This window comes from Chamaea fasciata, unplaced genomic scaffold, assembly GCF_029207755.1.
Source record: "Chamaea fasciata isolate MVZ Bird 193981 ecotype frontalis unplaced genomic scaffold, bChaFas1.0.hap1 SCAF_41, whole genome shotgun sequence".
In the NCBI taxonomy this organism is placed as follows: domain Eukaryota; kingdom Metazoa; phylum Chordata; class Aves; order Passeriformes; family Sylviidae; genus Chamaea; species Chamaea fasciata.
The window spans coordinates 357,592-375,290 of record NW_027094126.1 but is presented as its reverse complement, the minus strand read 5'-3'; the positions used below and the strand labels follow the sequence as shown (position 1 = coordinate 375,290).

Below are 17,699 nucleotides of genomic sequence, written 5' to 3'. Positions count from 1 at the left end.
AAAGTCAGATGTGACTGGTCACAAGACAAGGACAACTCTAAATTTCTCTTGGGTTTCCTGAAGTCACATTTAATAGAAGCTCCCACCCCACCCAAGCAGCTGCATATGAATTACATAAAAACTTTTCCAAATATTATGGGAATGGATGAAGAATTGATGTGGGTTCTATGGGTGTACTTCTCCATACCCTAAAATCAGCTGAGGGTTAGGCCAGGTTTTATGGTGGAGCCTTTAGCCAAGGTTTCTTTGGGAATAGCCCTCAGGTGAGTGTTGCTTTCCCCTCTCTCTTCCCAGGGCTTGCAGCTAGTCATTCCCTTTCCCAGGGATCTCAGGGTCTTGTAGCTCCCATCTTCACAGAAACATGGAATGATTTGGGTTGGAAAAGACCTTAAGGCTCATCCAGCATGGGTAGGGACACCTTCCACTATCCCAGGTTGCTCCAAGCCCCAGTGTCCAACCTGTCCTTGGACACTTCCAGGGATCCAGGGGCAGCCACAGCTGCTCTGGGCACCCTGTGCCAGAGCCTCCCTACCCTCACAGGCAGGAATTTTTCCCCATCTAAACCCAGAGTCACATCATCCCAGTGCTGTCCTGTGCTGTGGGACCTGTTCCTGGCTTTAAGTCAGGGTGAGAAGCTGATCCCAGTCGATCCCAGTTTGTGGTTTCCCCGTGGTGGCACTCAGGGCTGCGGCTGCCTACGGAGCACAGAATCCACGAGGGAGCAGGAGTGTTGGCACATGCTCCAAAGAGCCACCTTTAGCTTTTCCCCCTGGGCTGACTGGTGGTGATATTCCTGATCTCTGGCTCAGGCAGAGCTCAGGCAGGGTGGTTGTGCTCGGGAATGTCCAGGGATGAACATCCTGGCACCTCTGGGAGGTTCATCCCTGGACTCAGGTGTCCCGAAGGTAGGTCCGAAGGCAGAGGCTGGATCACTGCGTCCAGACACCGTATAATCCACATCCTACCCAAAATTCCCAGCAGCTGACTGCTCCCGCTGGCAACTGCTGACCCCTGAGCTGTGTTTGTCCCTTCAGATCAGACTCCCCTTGCAGGATGGGAGAAGGAGCAAATCCATAGAAGAGCGAGAGGAGGAATATCAGCGGGTCAGGGAGCGGATATTTGCACGAGAGGTAAGTTTGGATCACTCACCTGCCAGGATCCTCCTGGAGCTTTGGGGCAGAAGGTAGCCTTGAATGTGCTAAGAGGTCAGATCTTGTCGTTGCTTTTTCTACCAATTTCCCAGAATTTTGGGGATGTGCCAGTGAATTCCAGCTCCCGACAAAGACGTCTGAGATACTGGGGTGGAGGAGCCACACCTGCACCCTGGAATCTGCTCCTTCCCTAAAATTTCAGGGAGGAATGGATGCAGTCCTGTTCCTTGCTGCACAAAAGATTATGAGTTTATGCAGTGGCATTTTTGGGGTGATCAGAAAACCATTTCCTGCCCCAAAGGGAGCAGCAGCTGCATCTCCCAGTTTCTTCCCAGTGATACAGCTTCCACCTTCTGACCCAGCAGTGCAGGGCTCTGCCTTTCCAGCAGGAATTTAGGCCTTCTTGGGAGGAATTTGAGCATTCCCAGGAGGAATTGAGCAGGGTGTTTATTGTCTGTCCCATGAAGTGTCCAGCCTGATTATTGCTTCCTGCAATCCCTGCTCTGTGCTTGGAGCAGTGCCCCACGCTCACATCTGGCTCAGAAGTTGCTCTGGGGGCACTCCCAGCTGAGCCAGCCCCAAATGCTGCATTTAGGACATAAAACCCTTTTTGTATGATTGTCACATGGACAAAGGTACCATGAAAAGCTGCCTCAGTGGAGGAGGGAGCTGAGGACGCAGATTTGAGAAATCTCAGGGATGAGGAAAGAGCCTGGATGGAGATCCACAGGGAGCTGGTGTGCAGGAGGCTCAACACCACACCTCAGCCCACTCTCTGTCCTAGCCCCACCCTTTGGAATCACCTGGCTTTGTTCTTTCAGAGTTTCTAAGTCTCCCTTTTCTTTCCTCCCCATCTCCATGTTCCTGCTCCCAGTCTGGCCAGAACGGATACCTCACAGACAGCAGGTGAGTGCTGCCCTGCAGCCCCTCGGGGTGTCTCCAAAGCCCTGCATGACTCTAAAATGTTGCTTTTCCCTCGTCAGACTCTCCACAGAATGCTTTGCTTGTAGCTCTCACAGACAGAGGCAGATTTGTAGGGATCTCTCTGTGATTTATTTTATGCCACGTCCTGCTGAATTCCCCCCGTGCACAGTTGCTCATGGAGTTACTGAAGGTGTTTTCTTTGCAACATCAATTTCTAGTCCTTTTTTTGGCTGACTCGTCAATTAAAAAGGAGGGTGGGAAGGGCAGGGAGGAATTCCAGCAGTTTTCAAAGCATTCCACCTCTTGTTCCCCAAAGGGATAGGAAATCCCTGCCCTTACAGTGCCAGGATAACGTTAGGATCACTCAGGGCTGTCCCTAATCCCTGATTATCAAGGCTGGATGACTTAATGGTGACAGCGAAGTGGCTCAGGCTCCATCTCAGCCACAGGAGCTGCTGAGGGCACTGGGAACACGTGTTTGAGCAGCATTTTCTCGTTAAGCAGTTTTCCCATGGATAAAAGGCCTGGAGTGAGGCTGATGAGTCACCTGGATCAGCCCCAGCTGCCGAGGTGTGGGGACAAAGAATGGGATGAAAAGGGACAGCGCCTCATCCCTGCTGTGCTCTGCTCTCCCAGCCAAAGCTCTGGAGATGGGGCAGCTCTGTGTGGGACAGGACAGGAGGATCTGAGCCAGGCAGGAGCAGCTTTGTCCCTCTCTTTGGCCCATCACCTGCCTCTCCAGGCTGTCCTGGAAAATGCAGCGTCCTCAGCACAATCACAGGGACTGTGTCCCGAGGTCTGCCTGCGTCAGGGCTGTTCAGGACACCAAGGACAGTTCTCAGATCCATGGGGTTGGAGTAAAACTCCCCCAGAATGGAGCAAAAACCCCGCTGCTGATGATGCAACTGCAGTTTTTGGAGCTGAGCTGCAGCCAGGGCTGTGCCAAGAGCTTCCCTGGCTGTGGTGCCCAGGCCCTGAGGAACTCGGTTAATCTGCTTTGGGGTTCCCCTGGATGAGAGAGGGGAGAGGGCCTCAGGACCATTTTGAGCTCTCTAGGGACATAACCATCGTTCTGCTTTCCAAGAGATGCGTTTTTGGCTCTCACGTGCTCCCAGCCTCCCAGGACATCACCTGAGGAGTTCCTTCCAAGCCTCTTTTTTCTGAGCCACACTCAGCAGCTCTTCCTCACCATCCCTCCCCAGGGAAAGCCTGGGTACCCCTTCCCAACCGTGCTGATGGACCAGGCTCACTGCCTGGGGTGATGTGCTGATATCCCATAAAGTCCAGAGCTGGTCTGGGCTAAGGGAGGGTGGTCAGTGAGGGCACAGTTCTGGGGCTGGTGATAGCCCAGAATCCTGGAATGGTTTGGTTTGCAAGGAACTTTAAAACTCATCCCTTTCCACCTCCCTGCCTTGAGCAGAGACACCTTCCACTATCCCAGATTGCTCCAAGCCCCATCCAACCCAGCCTTGGACACTTGCAGGGTTGGGGCAGCCACAGCTTTGGGTGAACAGGCCCAGCTGGGAGAAATCCTCAGCAGGGCTGGAGTGGGAGGTGGTCTCCAAGATCTCCATCAGCCTTATCTCCAGGCCTTTAAAAGCTCCCTGTTCTGAGATGTGGAGGTCTTGAGCACAGGATCTTTTTTTGACCCTGTTGGGGTCTCATCCAGGCTGGGGAAGGGGCCAGGAGCTGCCTGTCACCACAGTGGCCGGGTCAGCACACAAAGCTGCTGTGCCTCAGGGAAGTTTTTGCTGTCAGACTCTCCCAAAAGGATCCCAAACCCAGCTGCTGACTGTCCCCACCACCCCGCACTGGCCGTACTGGCAAAACAGCCGCTGTCCCTTCACTGGAGCCCAGTTTGACTCCTCTGATCCCTGCAGGGGCAACCGGGACGGGCTGAGCCGGGCCTCGGGCAGCCGCCAGAGCAGCACCGAGAGCGAGATCAAATCCCTGGAGCCGCGGCCCTGGAGCAGCACGGACTCAGACGGCTCCATCCGCAACCTGCGGCCGCCCGTCACCAAAGCCAGCAGCTTCAGCGGCATCTCCATCCTCACCCGGGGGGACAGCATCGGCAGCAGCAAGGGCAGCACTGCCAGCAGGACGTCACGGGCAGGTACGGTGCTGCTTCCAGCCGGGAGCCAAAGGATGTCTGACTGGCGGATTTTGGGCTAAAGAGCTGGAGCTCTTTGCCTGCCTGAGGGCACCTGGTAAAAAGATTTTGGGCTAAAGAACTGGAGTTCTTTCGCTAGCAAAGGGCACCTGGCAGACAAATTCTGGGCTAAAGAGCTGGAGCTTTTTCCCTACCAAAGGGCACCTGGTAAAAAGATTTTGGGCTAAAGAACTGAAGTTCTTTTCCTGCCTAAGGGCAGCTGGCAGATTTTGGGCTAAAGAACTGGAGCTTTTCCCCTGCTAAAGGACACCTGCCAGACAAATTCTGGGCTAAAGAACTAGGGCTTTTTCCCTACCAAAGGGCACCTGGTAAAAAGATTTTGGGCTAAAAAAATGGAGTTCTTTCCCTGCCAAAGGGCACCTGGCAGATGGGTTTTGGGTTGGGGAACTGGGGCTTGTGTTGCTCTGGTTAAAACGGGACATGGTGGCACCAGGATCTCAGTATCCTGCCGTGGATGTGCCATCTGGTTGTGGTACCTGGTTGTGCCACCTGGTCCATCACCCACTTCTTCAGAACTGACCATCACCTCTCCCATCCCTTCAGCAGAGTTACCTGGGGCAAAGGACAGAGTTTGCTCCCAGCCCCTGCAGCTCAAACTCCCAGCCTGTGCTGTTTTCTCTCCTCTCCTGTGCCCCAAGTGTTGTCATTCCCTTCTGCTCCCAAAATCTCTCCCAACCCTCAGGATCCACAGGATGAACCTCCTGGCACTGTGTCTTGCTTTCCAAGGAGGAGGGCCAGGAAAAGTGTCACCTATTAGTCTCATCAGACATGCAGTTACTTGTCAAGGACTCCGTAATTGTGATCTGCCCACGATGTTCTCTCTCAGTGATTCACTGAACTCCTCCTGAACTTAAACTCCAGGCTTGAGCTGCTGGGAGCCAAGGGAAATTTGGCTGAAGCCAAAAGGAATTAGGATCCCAAGTGTCTCTACTGCTTCAGCTCAGCCCTTCCTTTTCCATCCACAGGGCACAGCCCATGCACGGTGGATGTTCCCCCGGGGTGTCACAGGTGGCCTGTTCTGGCAGCAGCTTCCCAAGGGATGTGTGTGCTGGGTGGGCACGTCCAGGACACTTCCCCTCAGTCAGGGAGGAGCAGAATCCTTTCTTTTCAACCAGCTGCTTGGTTGAAACACCTGAAAAGGAGTTTGTGGAGGAGGCAGCCCAGGTTTTGCTCCCATTTAATCCCGGGGCAGCTGCTGGTGGCTGTGTGGTATCAGTGAGCAGAACCTGGTGTTATCCCACTGTCCTCTGTTCCCACTGGTCAGCAGCAGGTCCCAAACCCTTGGGGACCATCATTTTTGTGGGCAGGAGAGGCAGATTGATGCTTGTAGGCAATAACAAGAATCCTTTCAGCACCCAGCCCGGCTTTGAAACCACAGCTTCATCTCCCAGTTTAGAGGTGCCCACGGTGCCTCCCAGGATCCTGTTCCCATCCCCAGCCCTGTGCTCACTCCCGGAGCTGCAGCCACCTCCAGGACTGATTCATGGAGTGCTGGGAGCACTTGAAGATCTGTCCCAGCGTGTGCTGAGCAGAGTGAGAGAGAAGCTGCTTTTTGGCTCTTCCTGTAATTTTCCCTCCAGGTCCCCCCTGGGATCAGAACAGTTGCTTTCCAGGCTTTATGTAATGGCAAGTGATTAGAAACATCTTGGGAGAAAGGGAAAAAAAAGCGAAGGAATTGTCACTTGAGGGGAAAAAAACACCAAGCCCACCTTCTCCCATCTCCCTCATGTTTATTCCCTGGGGGTGGAAGTGCTTGGGACTCAGGGACTCTTTTCCCATCCAGTCCTTGAGCAGCTGGCAGTGGAATATTCCCTCCTTTGCAGCGTGTGGCTGCTGACAGAGCTCCTCAGCAGAATCCCTGGAGATCTGCTGTGGAAATGTGGGAGATCAGAGGCAGAATTGGTTAAACAGCAGCTACTGGGCATTGAGCAATAGTTGCACAACCCTTTTATTTCTGGAAGTAAGACCGGAATACTGAGGAGACACTTCCCAGCTGGGTGCCAGCAGTGTGAATCTTGCTCATTCCCAGCGTTTTCTGCCATGGGAAGGGATTGCTTTCAGCCTGCCATCTCCCAGCCTTTTCCTGGGAGAAAATGGGCTCTGTGAGGCTGTGGAATGGGATCCTGCCATTCTCCTCTGTTCCAGGCAGGTCAGGACAGTGTTGGTGTCCAGGTTGGGCTGTGCCCAGACCTGAGCTGGGACTGGGAACATCTCTCCAGCTCTGTCCCACAGGCTCTCATGGTCCTGTACCTGGCAGCTCCCTGGTTTTGGGATCCCTGGTGAAGAACCTCCACCTGGCAGGTGCTGCTGTTGGCAGCCAGATTCCTTTTCCCTGCGTGTGGGGCAGAGGAGATCCCAGGATCAGCTTTGAAGTTCGGAACCAGGAGCTGCAGAGGGATTTGGGGACCACTGGGCTGGAACTGGAGCCAGGAGCTGCAGAGAGATTTGGGGACCACTGGGCAGGACGGTGTGTGCACCTGGCCATGGAGAGGAGGGAGGTACAACCCCCTGGAGTGTCAGCACCTCGCTTTGCTGTCAGCAGAGACAAGACTCTGCCTGTTTATCCCTGTGGAAGCTCCAGTGGTGACAGGATCCCACCGTGCCCTCCCCTTTTCTCCTGGATCCGTGCCTCCATGCCTCTCTCTGTTGCAGGTTTGGTGCTAGGTGCCCCTGAGGTCTGCAGCCAGTCCCCATCCTCGCAGCCCAGCCGTGGCCTCCTGCCCTGCACGGCCCCGCAGCCGCCCCCACAGCCGCCCCCGCAGGCCCCTGGCCTCCCCCCAGCCCAGCAGCAGCCGGCCATGAGCAGCCCCATGATGTCCCAGGTGAGTCCCACAGGGCACACAGGTAGGGGGGAAGGCAGGGCCGGAGGAATCCCGGGGTGCTCTGGGCTCACATCTGGGTTTGGGGGTGCCCACCCTCGTTGTCCCACTGTGGCAGAGCAGGAGAAGGTTGGGCTTTGCTGTGCCTGGGTGGTTCTGTGGGATATCCCACCTTGCCAGCCCTGCTGGGTCAGCAGCTCTCCTGGAAAAGGGTCCACTTGGATGAGTGGCAAACTGGGACCAGTTCCCCTCAGGACCATCCTGAATGGGTGTTGGATTTGAGCTCCCCAGGACTGGTCTTCTGAAGTCCTGGAGCGAGCCTGGGTGCATTCTCCAGACCACCCCTCCCTGAGTTTAAGCCAAGGGATGTTCCATGTCCCACAGCCTGCTGGGCTGTTTCCAGCGCTGGAACCCTCCAGGAGGCACCCATGGATGACATTCCTGTGTACTTGTTCTGCTCCTGAGGCTGTGACCAACCACAGCCCAGGCCTGTGCTGCTGCAGTTGTGGGGATGGGGTGGGAACCATCCCAGTACAGGGTTTAGGAGAGGAAATTGATGTGGTGTCGGGGTGTCCATGGCACCTTCCTGTCCCACGTTGGTGCTGGATCTTAGCCTGCTCCATAGGGATCCTTTAGCATCACCTTGGACTCACTCTACAGCAAAGAGCTACTGGAGTTCCACTGGAAGGGTTCAAGATGCAACAGGGCAGGGAGGTTGCTGGATAATCATACCAAGGCTCCCTTTCCCTTGAAAAGTTGGCCCAGGTGTTCTTCTGAGGTCCCTTCCAACCTGGGCTGTTCCATGGTTCTCAGTGTTTTCACTAGACTGGACTGAGAGGAGGGAAGAACCTCCTGGAAAAGCTTTTAGTGCAGGTAACAGGAGCAGCTCCTTGCTGGCTGTTCCCAGCTGTAGGAGAGGGGGGAGCTGGTAGTTCTTGGGTCCTGGAGTGACTCCAGGGTTGTGGATCTGTTTGTGGAGCCTCATGGAACGAGCTGTCTCCCTGGAGTGTCTGTCTGAAGCTGGAATAGCAGAGTCCCTGGGTGGGATCTCATGCAGCATCACTGGATTGTGCTGGGGTTTCAGTTTGTACCTTCTATTGTCTCATGCAAGGGTTTAGATCCTGGAAAAAGTGATTTCAGGTGTTTGACTGTTGGTGAAGGGTCTGGAAACGTACCATCCCTATGTCCATGTCCCTTCTACGTCACCAAAGGTCAAATCAAAGGATCAAACCCCCTCATCCAGCGCTGACCATCACTGGGTCGGTGCCCAAAGCACGGTGTATGGGTTTCAGTGAGGGGTTGTCATAAAGCAGCTGCTCCAGGTGACAAAGTAGGGGTCCCTGTGGAAGGTGAGTGAACAGGAATGGCCAAGGAGCGCTGTAGGGAACGCTGGAAACAGGAGAGACCCGAGGGTTGTGCTGGGAGACGTGGTTCTCCTGCTGCTGCTGGCCCTGGTGAACTTGTGTCACTCTTCCTGCCAGGCAAGAGCTGCTTTGGGGCAGGTCACTCCTCCCCAGCTCCGCAGAGCCTCCGGCTGGGCTGTGTCTGATGGGATGGATGATGCCCTGGAATGGTTTCTGTGCTTCCCAACCCCCTGCAACGCCCCTCTGTGTTTGCAGTTGGCTCACTTGACTAACCTTGTTGTTCCTTCTTTCTCTCCTTCCTTCCTTCCTTCCTTCCTTCCTTCCTTCCTTCCTTCCTTCCTTCCTTCCTTCCTTCCTTCCTTCCTTCCTTCCTTCCTTCCTTCCTTCCTTCCTTCCTTCCTTCCTTCCTTCCTTCCTTCCTTCCTTCCTTCCTTCCTTCCTTCCTTCCTTCCTTCCTTCCTTCCTTCCTTCCTTCCTTCCTTCCTTCCTTCCTTCCTTCCTTCCTTCCTTCCTTCCTTCCTTCCTTCCTTCCTTCCTTCCTTCCTTCCTTCCTTCCTTCCTTCCTTCCTTCCTTCCTTCCTTCCTTCCTTCCTTCCTTCCTTCCTTCCTTCCTTCCTTCCTTCCTTCCTTCCTTCCTTCCTTCCTTCCTTCCTTCCTTCCTTCCTTCCTTCCTTCCTTCCTTCCTTCCTTCCTCTCCTTCCTCTCCTTCCTCTCCTTCCTCTCCTTCCTCTCCTTCCTCTCCTTCCTTCCTCTCCTTCCTTTCCTTCCTTTCCTTCCCTCCCTCCCTTCGCCCCCAAATCTCTCTCCATTCCCTTCTCTGCTGGTCGTAGCCGGTCCCGGCGCTGCAGCCTGTTCCGTACTCTCCAAGCTCCTGCCCCCAAGTCCTCTTGCCAGTCTCTCCACCCCAGCAGTACAACCTGGTATAAACCCCAGTTCCTCTTCTGCACTGTCTGTTGTGCTCTGTGCTGTGTTTGTGTTGTGTGAGCTTGTGCTGATCAGGTATGTCCCGGACACCGACCCCCTGGGGTTGGGATTCACGGAGCTCTGCGATGCCTGTGGCCACGAGACCACCACTGCTGGAGTGGTGGTCTTGGAAAGAGCCTGGGAAGGGCAAATTCCAAGCCCAGAGCTCCCCAGCGATGCTTGTGCTCAGTGCTGGGGTCCGGGGGCCGTGGCTGCCCTGTGGGCTCAGCCAAGCCCCTGTGTTGTCTCCACGGGGATCTTTTGGGAATGGTGTCCCCCGTGGGATGTGGCTGCTGGGCTGGAGTCACCCCTGCCTGCGTGGGACCCCACGTGTCCCCAACATCTGCTGAGCATTTGGCCCCCTCAGCTCGCATGTCCCCCTGTCCTGCTCTGGCTCTGTGGCTCATGTGTGGGCGCCTTTTTGGGGGAGCTTCTCCCAGAGCAGGGAGAAGGGGTCTGCGTTTACCAGCAGGGCTGTGTCCTACCTGCTCTTGTCCCACGTGCAGTCCTCCTCCATCCTTCCCCTTATCCCACTGCAGGCCGACGAGCTCAGCAGCCCCTTCGGGCAGATCAGCCTCAGCCGACAGGGCTCGACGGAAGCCCCGGATCCTTCCTCGGCGATGTTCCAGTCATCCCTCATCTCCCAGCACCCTCAGCAGACAGGATTCATCATGGCAACCCCTGGGCAGCCCATTCCCACCTCCAGCTACTCCGCCTCGGGGCACACGGCCCCCACTCAGCAGGTGCTGCAGCCCCAGGGCTACATTCAGCCTCCCCAGCAAGTAAGGACACAAGGGGACATCCCCAGAGCTGGCAGGCCAGGGGCTGCTGGGGAATGGGTCCCTCTTTTTCTGCTGCTAGTTGGTGATGGGTCCAGGCTCCGGGTTTCACTCTCCCCTGTTAGGCACAGGATGATCCCCGTGTCCCTCTGAGCCCACGAGGCTCTTTCCTGGGACCCGCCGGGCCACTGCTGGCTCTCAGCGCTGGGGGAGGGACAGTGGCCGGACTCAGGGCTGACACCTCTAAGCTCTCTTTGGGGTCCTGCAGGGCTTTATGACCTCTAGGATTGTCCCCTGAGCTGTGAGGAGAGTTGTGCCTACTGTGCTCTTGCACTACTGTGCTGGGAAAGGCTTGGATGAGGAGGCTGGGAGGCGCGGGAAGGGGCTGCGGTTCCCCGAGGAGCCATCAGCTGGCCAGAGCCAAAGCCCTGGGTGGTTCCCTTCGGCAGAAGCCAGGCCAGGTGAGAGAGAAAACTGGTCCTGGGGGACCAGCTTTCTTGGTCCTGCTCCCTCCTGTGTCCTCACCGCTGTGTTTTCTTGCCCCTGATAGATTCAGGTTTCTTACTACCCCCCCGGGCAGTACCCGAACTCCAGCCAGCAATACCGACCCCTCAGTCACCCAGTGGCCTACAGCTCCCAGCGCCCGCAGCAGCTCCCCCAGCAGTCCCAGCAGCCAGGTAAGGGGGTGTGAAGGGGGGAAGGGGGCAGCTTTCCCTTTCCTGCTGCTTTTGTTGGCTCCAGAGATCTCCCATGCGCTGCCTGGGGCCGGGTTGCTCTTCCCCGTCTCCTGCTCTTTGCTGGACCTGCTTCTTGGCTGGGAAGTTGGGATGCCTCTATCTGCTGAGGCTGTTGTGTCCTTCTCCTCCCTCTCCTCTGAGCTTGCTGGGGGAGGGGATGAGATGGGTTTAAGCCTCACTGAGGGGCTGCCAGGAGAATTTAAAGCCAGGAGCTTCCCTTGGGTGTGTTGACATCTGCTCCAAGGGAAGCCCTTTCCCCACCCTTTAGCAGGAGGTGGGGGCAGAGGCAGGATTCATTTCCCTAAATCCTAAATCTGGGGCTGTTTCCTGTGTCCAGCTGGGAAGCTGCTCCATCCAAACCCTGTTCTGGCAGGTTTACAGCCAATGATGTCCAACCAGCAGCAAACGTACCAAGGTGTGGTGGGGGTGCAGCAGGCGCAGCCCCCCGGGCTCCTCAACAGCCAGAGGAACAACATGGGGGGCCAGATGCAGAGTGTGATGGGGGTGCAGCAGGCACAGCCCCCCGGGCTCCTCAGCAGCCAGAGGAGTGGGATGGGGAACCAGATGCAAGGTCTGATGGTCCAGTACACGCCGCTGCCTTCGTACCAGGTGGGCATCTGCTGCTCCCCAGGGTGGGCTGCTGGGAGGGGGCCCTGGCTGTTCCTGTGCCTGAGGGATGGAGCCAAAGGCAGGGATTTGCTCACAGGGCATGCCTGGAAGCTTGGGGAGGGCACATCCATGTGGGGATCTGTGGGGGACATCACGAGCAAGAGGACTGGGAGGATCTCTGGGAGGGGCTGCCTGTGCCTGGGTGAGGTTGCTCTGGGCTGTAAGAAACAAACCACGAATCTCTTCATCCTGCTGGCATCTCCTTGGGCCAGTTCCCTCTGCTCTGTTACCTGTTACCTGCTGCTTTCCTCCCTGCCCAGGTTCCCATGGCCAATGAGTCCCAGAACGTGGTGCAGCAGCCCTTCCAGCAGCCAGTGCTTGTGCCAGCCAGCCAGTCTGTGCAGGGGGGGCTCCAGGCTGGAGGGGTCCCCATCTACTACAGTGTCATCCCCACTGCCCAGCAGAATGGCACCAGGTAAAGCTCTGGCCTGCCTGAGGGAGAAAGGGGTGCTGTGCCCACAGTGGGGGTCTTGGGGGTGTCCTGCCAAGGCCAGGAGTCAGCCTTGATGATCCTTGTGGGTCCTTTCCAACTCGGGAGATTCCAGGATTCTATTTGGTGGTTCCTTGATGATCCTGCTGAGAGCGTGGAGCACCCTGCTCCTGGGGCTGGAGGTGGGTGGGTACCACCAGTGCTGCTCCTCCCTGAGCTTGTCCATTCCTGGCTCCCTTGGTCAGGGCTTCCTGGCCACCAGCGTGTCCAGCTCCTGTGTGCCCAGCCCTCTCCAGAGGCTCCCGTGTGTTCAGCCATCCCAGCAAAGAGGGAACTGGGAATAACCTGTGCAGATGCTCTGGCTCTTGCTCCCCGTCCTCACCTGAGCCCTGTCTGCTCCCCAGCCCATCCGTGGGGTTCCTGCAGCCTCCTGGCTCTGAGCAGTACCAGATGCCGCAGTCCCCGGCGCCCTGCAGCCCCCCCCAGATGCAGCAGCAGTATTCAGGTATGAGGGGCCACGGACAGTGCTGGCATCCACCCCATAGGTGGGATCAGCCTTTGGATCACGGGCTGCAGAGCTGCCACTTCACAGCCAAGTCTGGCAGCTTCTGTGCAAGGGGATTCCTTAGTCTGGGAATGCCACAGGGAATGATCAGGATGTGGCACTGGGTCGTGCCTGGCATCTCCCTGCCCTGGTGGGCAGTGGGGTGGAGAGGGAGCTGGGTGGGCTGTGGGTTGGTGAGAGCAGGAAGAGCTGCAGATGGGGAGGCTCTAGATTCCTGCTGCCTGTCACAGCTGCTGGGAGTGAGCTGGGAACTGGTGAGCTGGTGCAGAAGCAGAACTGGGATGATGGAGGTCTGGACCGGGTGAGCTGCAGGATCTGAGCCAGGATGCTGGAGTTCTGTACCTGGATTCGTGCTTGGAGCCTTTGCCTGGAGTTTTGTGGAGATGCTCAGAGCGGTCACTGAGCTGCCATCCGTCAGCTTGGCCCCTGTGCTCCCATTTCTCCTGGATTAAACATCATCACCCCCAGGCATAACCTTTGCTATTAGAGAGGAATCCCCAGAGGGTCCTGCCGGGGTTTTACCAGCCTGAGAAAATCCTGAGTGGCAGAGGAGAGAGTCCAGAGTGGGACTGTGGGGAAGGGCGTGCAGTGGCACGGAGCAGATCCTGGGCCATACACGCCTGTGTCTGTCCCCAGGGGTGTCCCCGTCAGGCCCTGGTGTGGTGGTGATGCAGCTGAATGTCCCCAACGGCCCCCAGGCACCCCAAAACCCCCCTGTGGTACAGTGGAGCCACTGTAAGTACTACAGCCTGGAGCAGCGGGGGCAGAAGCCAGGAGACCTCTACAACCCCGACACCAGTGCTCAGGTACTGGGGGAACTGGGAGGGACGGGGAGGAGGCAGCTCAGCCTTTGGGCTGGGCTGGGTGACGGGTGTGGGAGCCGTCACAAGCACTGGGGGTGTCTGACACTGTCCCTCCCCCAGGCCAGCACCCAGCTGAACAGCCCCATCACGTCCCCCACCCAGTCCCCGACGCCGTCGCCCGTCACCAACCTCAACAGTGTGTGCACGGGGCTGAGCCCCCTCCCCGTCCTCACACAGTTCCCCCGGCCCATGGGCCCAGCACAAGGTAAGGGGAAGGCGTGTGGGGACAGCCCTGGGCTGGGAATGCTGGGGGGTTTTCCTGGGATCCCCACAAACTCGGGCTCCCTGTGCAGGTGATGGGAGGTACTCGCTGCTGGGCCAACCTCTGCAGTACAACCTGTCCCTGTGTCCCCCGCCACTGCTCCACAACCAGCCCAGCTACACAGGACACCAGGTACAGCCGGGCCCTGTGTCCCTTCCCTGGCTCCTCTGTGGGCACCGTGAAGCCACAATGTCCCCTGAGGTGACACAGTGCCCTTGTTCTCCTTCAAGGGGCAGACTGGAATGAAGCACGGAAACCGGAGCAAGAGACAGGCCCTTAAATCAGCGTCCACTGACCTGGGGACAAGTGACGTAGGCAAGTGACCCCCTTGAGCCCCTTTGCCCCACAAATGGATGTTGGAGAGTCCAGGTGCCATCCCTGCCCACACCAGCATCCCACAGAATCCCTCCTTGCTGGTTTTGGAGAGCGGTTCCTGCCAGTGCCTCCTCCCCACACCCACAAACACACCCCAGCCCAGGTGAGTCCAGGCTGGGGGTGCAGCAGATCCAGCCCCAGCCCGCTGTGCCCTGAGGGAGGTGGGTGAACAGGGAATAAAACCTCTGAGAAGGACTCCTGGATGTTATTCCTGCCTCTCAGAGGGTGGAAATGGAGGAGCAGGTGGAGCTGGCGGAACTGGGATTTTATTCCTCTTTATCAGCAGAAAGTGAGTGTCCAGACTCTGAGATCTCATTCCCACCACTGCTTTCCCAAGTCACTCTTCCCACCCATGCTTCCCTTTCCCATGGGGCCCACAGCTTCAGAGCCTCATCTTTGAGATTTGGGATCTCCCAGGGTGGCTGCGAGGGCCAAGGGCTCCAGTGAATCATTTCCCTCCACCCATGTCCAGGGTGTCTCCATTGGGTCCTTGGCAAGGGAGGGACCCACAGCTTGGATGGAGCAGCCCTCACTGACCCTCTGGAGACCTCAGGCTTGTCCCCCACGTCACCTCATTGCCACCACCAGCAGCTGGTTGCAGGGGCCCTTTAAGAGCTGCCTACCCCCCTCCTGCCCCTGGCATGGTCCCTACGTGCCACGTTAATATTAGCAAAGAATCCCTCCAGCAGCTCTGCTAAGCCCGGAGCCAGGGCTGGAGCCAGGAGCTGCAGAGGGATTCGGGTACCACAGGGCAGGGGCAGAGGTCAGAGTCAGGAGCTGCAGAGGGGTTTGGGGACCACAGGGCTGGAGCTGGGAGCTGCAGAGGGATTTGGGGGCTACAGGGCAGGGATAGAGAAGAGCCAGGAGCTGCAGAGGGATTTGGGGGCCACAGGGCAAGGGCTGGGAGCTGCAGAGGGATTGGGGGACCACAGGGCAAGGGCTGGAGCCAGGAGCTGCAGAGGGATTTGGCGGCTACAGGGCAGGGATAAGGGACAGAGCCAGGAGCTGCAGAGGGGTTTGAAGACCACTGGGCTGGAACTGGATCCAGGAGCTGCAGAGAGATTTGGGTACCACCAGGCGGGACACACCCAGTGCCACCATCCTCCATGGGTGCAGCCATTCTCCCTCCCAGGGTCAGGGTGGGAGCATGGGGTTGGCTCCCAGTACTGGTACCTGAGGTTTGGGGTAGGAAAACAGGGCAGAGCCCCTGGGAAAGCCTGAACTGCCCAGCTATCCAAAGGACACCAGGAGGACTTGGTGTCCCTGTAGCCGTGGGACACTGGGAAATAACCCGCATTGCCTCCTGGAGCAAAACAGCACTGTGGGCACAGGAAGGGATTGGGATGGGTCATTCCATGGAGCACCCAGAGGTGCTTTGGAGGAGAAGTGTCTGGCTTAAAAGAATAAATTCCTGCCGTGGGGGCAGCTTGGCACTGCACGGTGTTCCTTAGCCTGGGAGAGGTGGGTGCTCCAGCCCGGTGGCACCGGGACCTGGCTAGTGACACTCGGCTCCTTCCCTGCAGTGCTGGGCCGGGTGCTGGAGGTGACAGACCTTCCCGAGGGCATCACACGGACAGAGGCCGACAAGCTCTTCACCCAGCTCGCCATGGCCGGTGCCAAAATCCAGTGGCTCAAAGAGACTCAGGGGCGCCGCGGGGACGGAGGCGGCGGCGGGGACAACAGCGGGACTCCGGAGAACGGCAGGCACAGTGACCTCGCTGCCTTATACACCATCGTGGCCGTGTTCCCCAGCCCGCTGGCCGCCCAGAACGCCTCCCTCCGCCTCAACAACTCCCTCAGCCGCTTCAAGCTGCGCGTGGCCAAAAAGAACTACGACCTGCGGGTGCTGGAGCGGGCGAGCTCCCAGTAGGGCTCCCGTGGGCACCGGGCACTCCCCTGGGCCTCTTCTCCTCCTGCCCTCCCTTCCTCTCGCCCTCCTTCCTTGATATATTTATATGAACATAATTAAGAGACAAGAAGTTGATGATTTTTTTTTTCAGTTTTTTTTTTTTTTAATTATTATTTTTGGAGTGACGCCCGTGCCCGCCCCCCTCCCCTGTGTCTATGGTTTTGTTTAAGCACTGTGTTGGACCGCACATACAGGTGTTGATTGGTATGTTCACTGCACATTTTATTTAATCGGATTATTATTTTGCTGGGGGGGAATTTTTGGTTTTATTTTATTTTGGGGGGGTTGTTTTTAAATAAAAAAAAAAAAAAGGAAAATTGTCCATCGCTTGAACGTAACTTCCAGTTCTCTGCCAGTGCCAGGGCTCTGTGCTGCCTCAGTGTGGTGAGGGGACAGCACAAGGGATGCTGGCAGGGGGACAATCCTGCCCAGTCCTGCCCCCAAGCCTGGCATATCCAAGGGCTGCAAGCCCATGGTGTGCCAAAGCGGGGATCCCAGGCTGGGATCAGAGCATTTGGATTGGGGCTGGACTCCCCTGACACATGTTCATTCATGGCCTCTTCTCCCAGCTGCCGGCCCCATCCAGCTGTGGAATTCCAGGGCGTGGAGTGTGTGTGCCCTGCCAGGAAACATCATATTCCTGCTGACAGGAACAGCACGTGGAGCTGGCAGGTGCAGGTGGGGACAGGATTTGGGGTGGCACAGCCAGAGCCTGTGGCAGTAGCAGGATGCTCCCAACCTTCCTGAGCAGGTGCAGCTGGACAGGTAAGGGCTGCCAGGAAGGGGGGGGGCTCCAACCCCAGGCTTGTGCCAACACCCACTTGCTGCCACTCACAGCCAGGCAGGGACCTAAGGGACCCCTGGGTGCCCATTAACTCCAGGGCCGTGTCCCTGGCCACGGGCAGCCCGGCAGCAGTGGGATCCCAGCTGCCACCATCCCAGCAGAGCCTGGACCAGCAGGATTTGGTACCAGAGTTTGAGGCAGCCACTCCACCCCATAAGAGACCCCAGTGCTGCCCCTCTGCCCACTGAACCTCCAATGCACGAGCAAAGAAGACACTGAAGCTGGAGCCTTTGGCGTGCTCAGCTCCTGGAACTCTCAGTGTGCCCAATTCCTGGAGCCCTCGCGGTGCCCGGTTCCTTCTTTGTCCCAGACCAGGCTGGGGGGGCCCCTGGCACGCCCAGCAACCCACCAACGCAAATAGCCGGTGGCTCCTCCGCCCGCTCCCTCCCGGCGCACGCTGGGGCTCCAATTTCCCGGCGTCAGCCCCCGCCACCGCTCAGCTGTCGTCCCCCTCTGTCCTGTCACTCCGCTCGCCACGGGACCGGGGCTGCCGCCCTCCCCGCGCACCCGGCACGGAGGGCTGGGGGCTTTGCGGCCAACGGGGCCCCGGCACCGGCCGCCCTTCGGGAGCTTCTTCAGCGCAGGACGAGACCTCCAAGCACAGGGTGAGTGCCCCATGTGTGCCCCCCTTACAGCGGCTGTGCCCACCCTGCCCCCTCCCCCGCTGCTGCAGGACCTTGGGGTGCCCCATTCCTGCAGTGCCCCTCACCCCAGCGCTCCCATTGCTGCTTCCTGCTGGTTTTCCTGGCTGGTTTCCACGGGGGCTGGAGGGGGCTCTGGCGGGTGGGTATCACCAAAAAGAGTGAGGTCTGGGTGGAAGTGCGGGGAGGGCTTTGTGCGGGATGGTTTGGGGGATGCGGGAGCAGGTCCTGCCC

The 17,699-nt window shown here is 57.8% G+C and overlaps 1 protein-coding gene across 1 annotated transcript in view; it reads left to right on the top strand.

Moving 5' to 3' along the window:
- R3HDM2 (R3H domain containing 2) overlaps positions 1-16,275 on the top strand; it is a 20,451-nt gene extending 4,176 nt beyond the window's left edge. The window contains exons 4-18 of the mRNA XM_066207278.1: positions 1,035-1,130; positions 2,026-2,057; positions 3,956-4,188; positions 6,898-7,067; positions 9,259-9,348; positions 9,931-10,173; positions 10,721-10,847; positions 11,281-11,516; positions 11,837-11,991; positions 12,411-12,511; positions 13,208-13,377; positions 13,495-13,639; positions 13,728-13,828; positions 13,927-14,011; positions 15,595-16,275. Of these exons, the coding sequence (XP_066063375.1) occupies positions 1,035-1,130; positions 2,026-2,057; positions 3,956-4,188; positions 6,898-7,067; positions 9,259-9,348; positions 9,931-10,173; positions 10,721-10,847; positions 11,281-11,516; positions 11,837-11,991; positions 12,411-12,511; positions 13,208-13,377; positions 13,495-13,639; positions 13,728-13,828; positions 13,927-14,011; positions 15,595-15,941 (2,331 nt within the window). The 3' untranslated portion in view covers positions 15,942-16,275. The remainder of the gene's footprint in view (positions 1-1,034; positions 1,131-2,025; positions 2,058-3,955; positions 4,189-6,897; positions 7,068-9,258; positions 9,349-9,930; positions 10,174-10,720; positions 10,848-11,280; positions 11,517-11,836; positions 11,992-12,410; positions 12,512-13,207; positions 13,378-13,494; positions 13,640-13,727; positions 13,829-13,926; positions 14,012-15,594) is intronic.
- Positions 16,276-17,699: the final 1,424 nt, after the last annotated feature.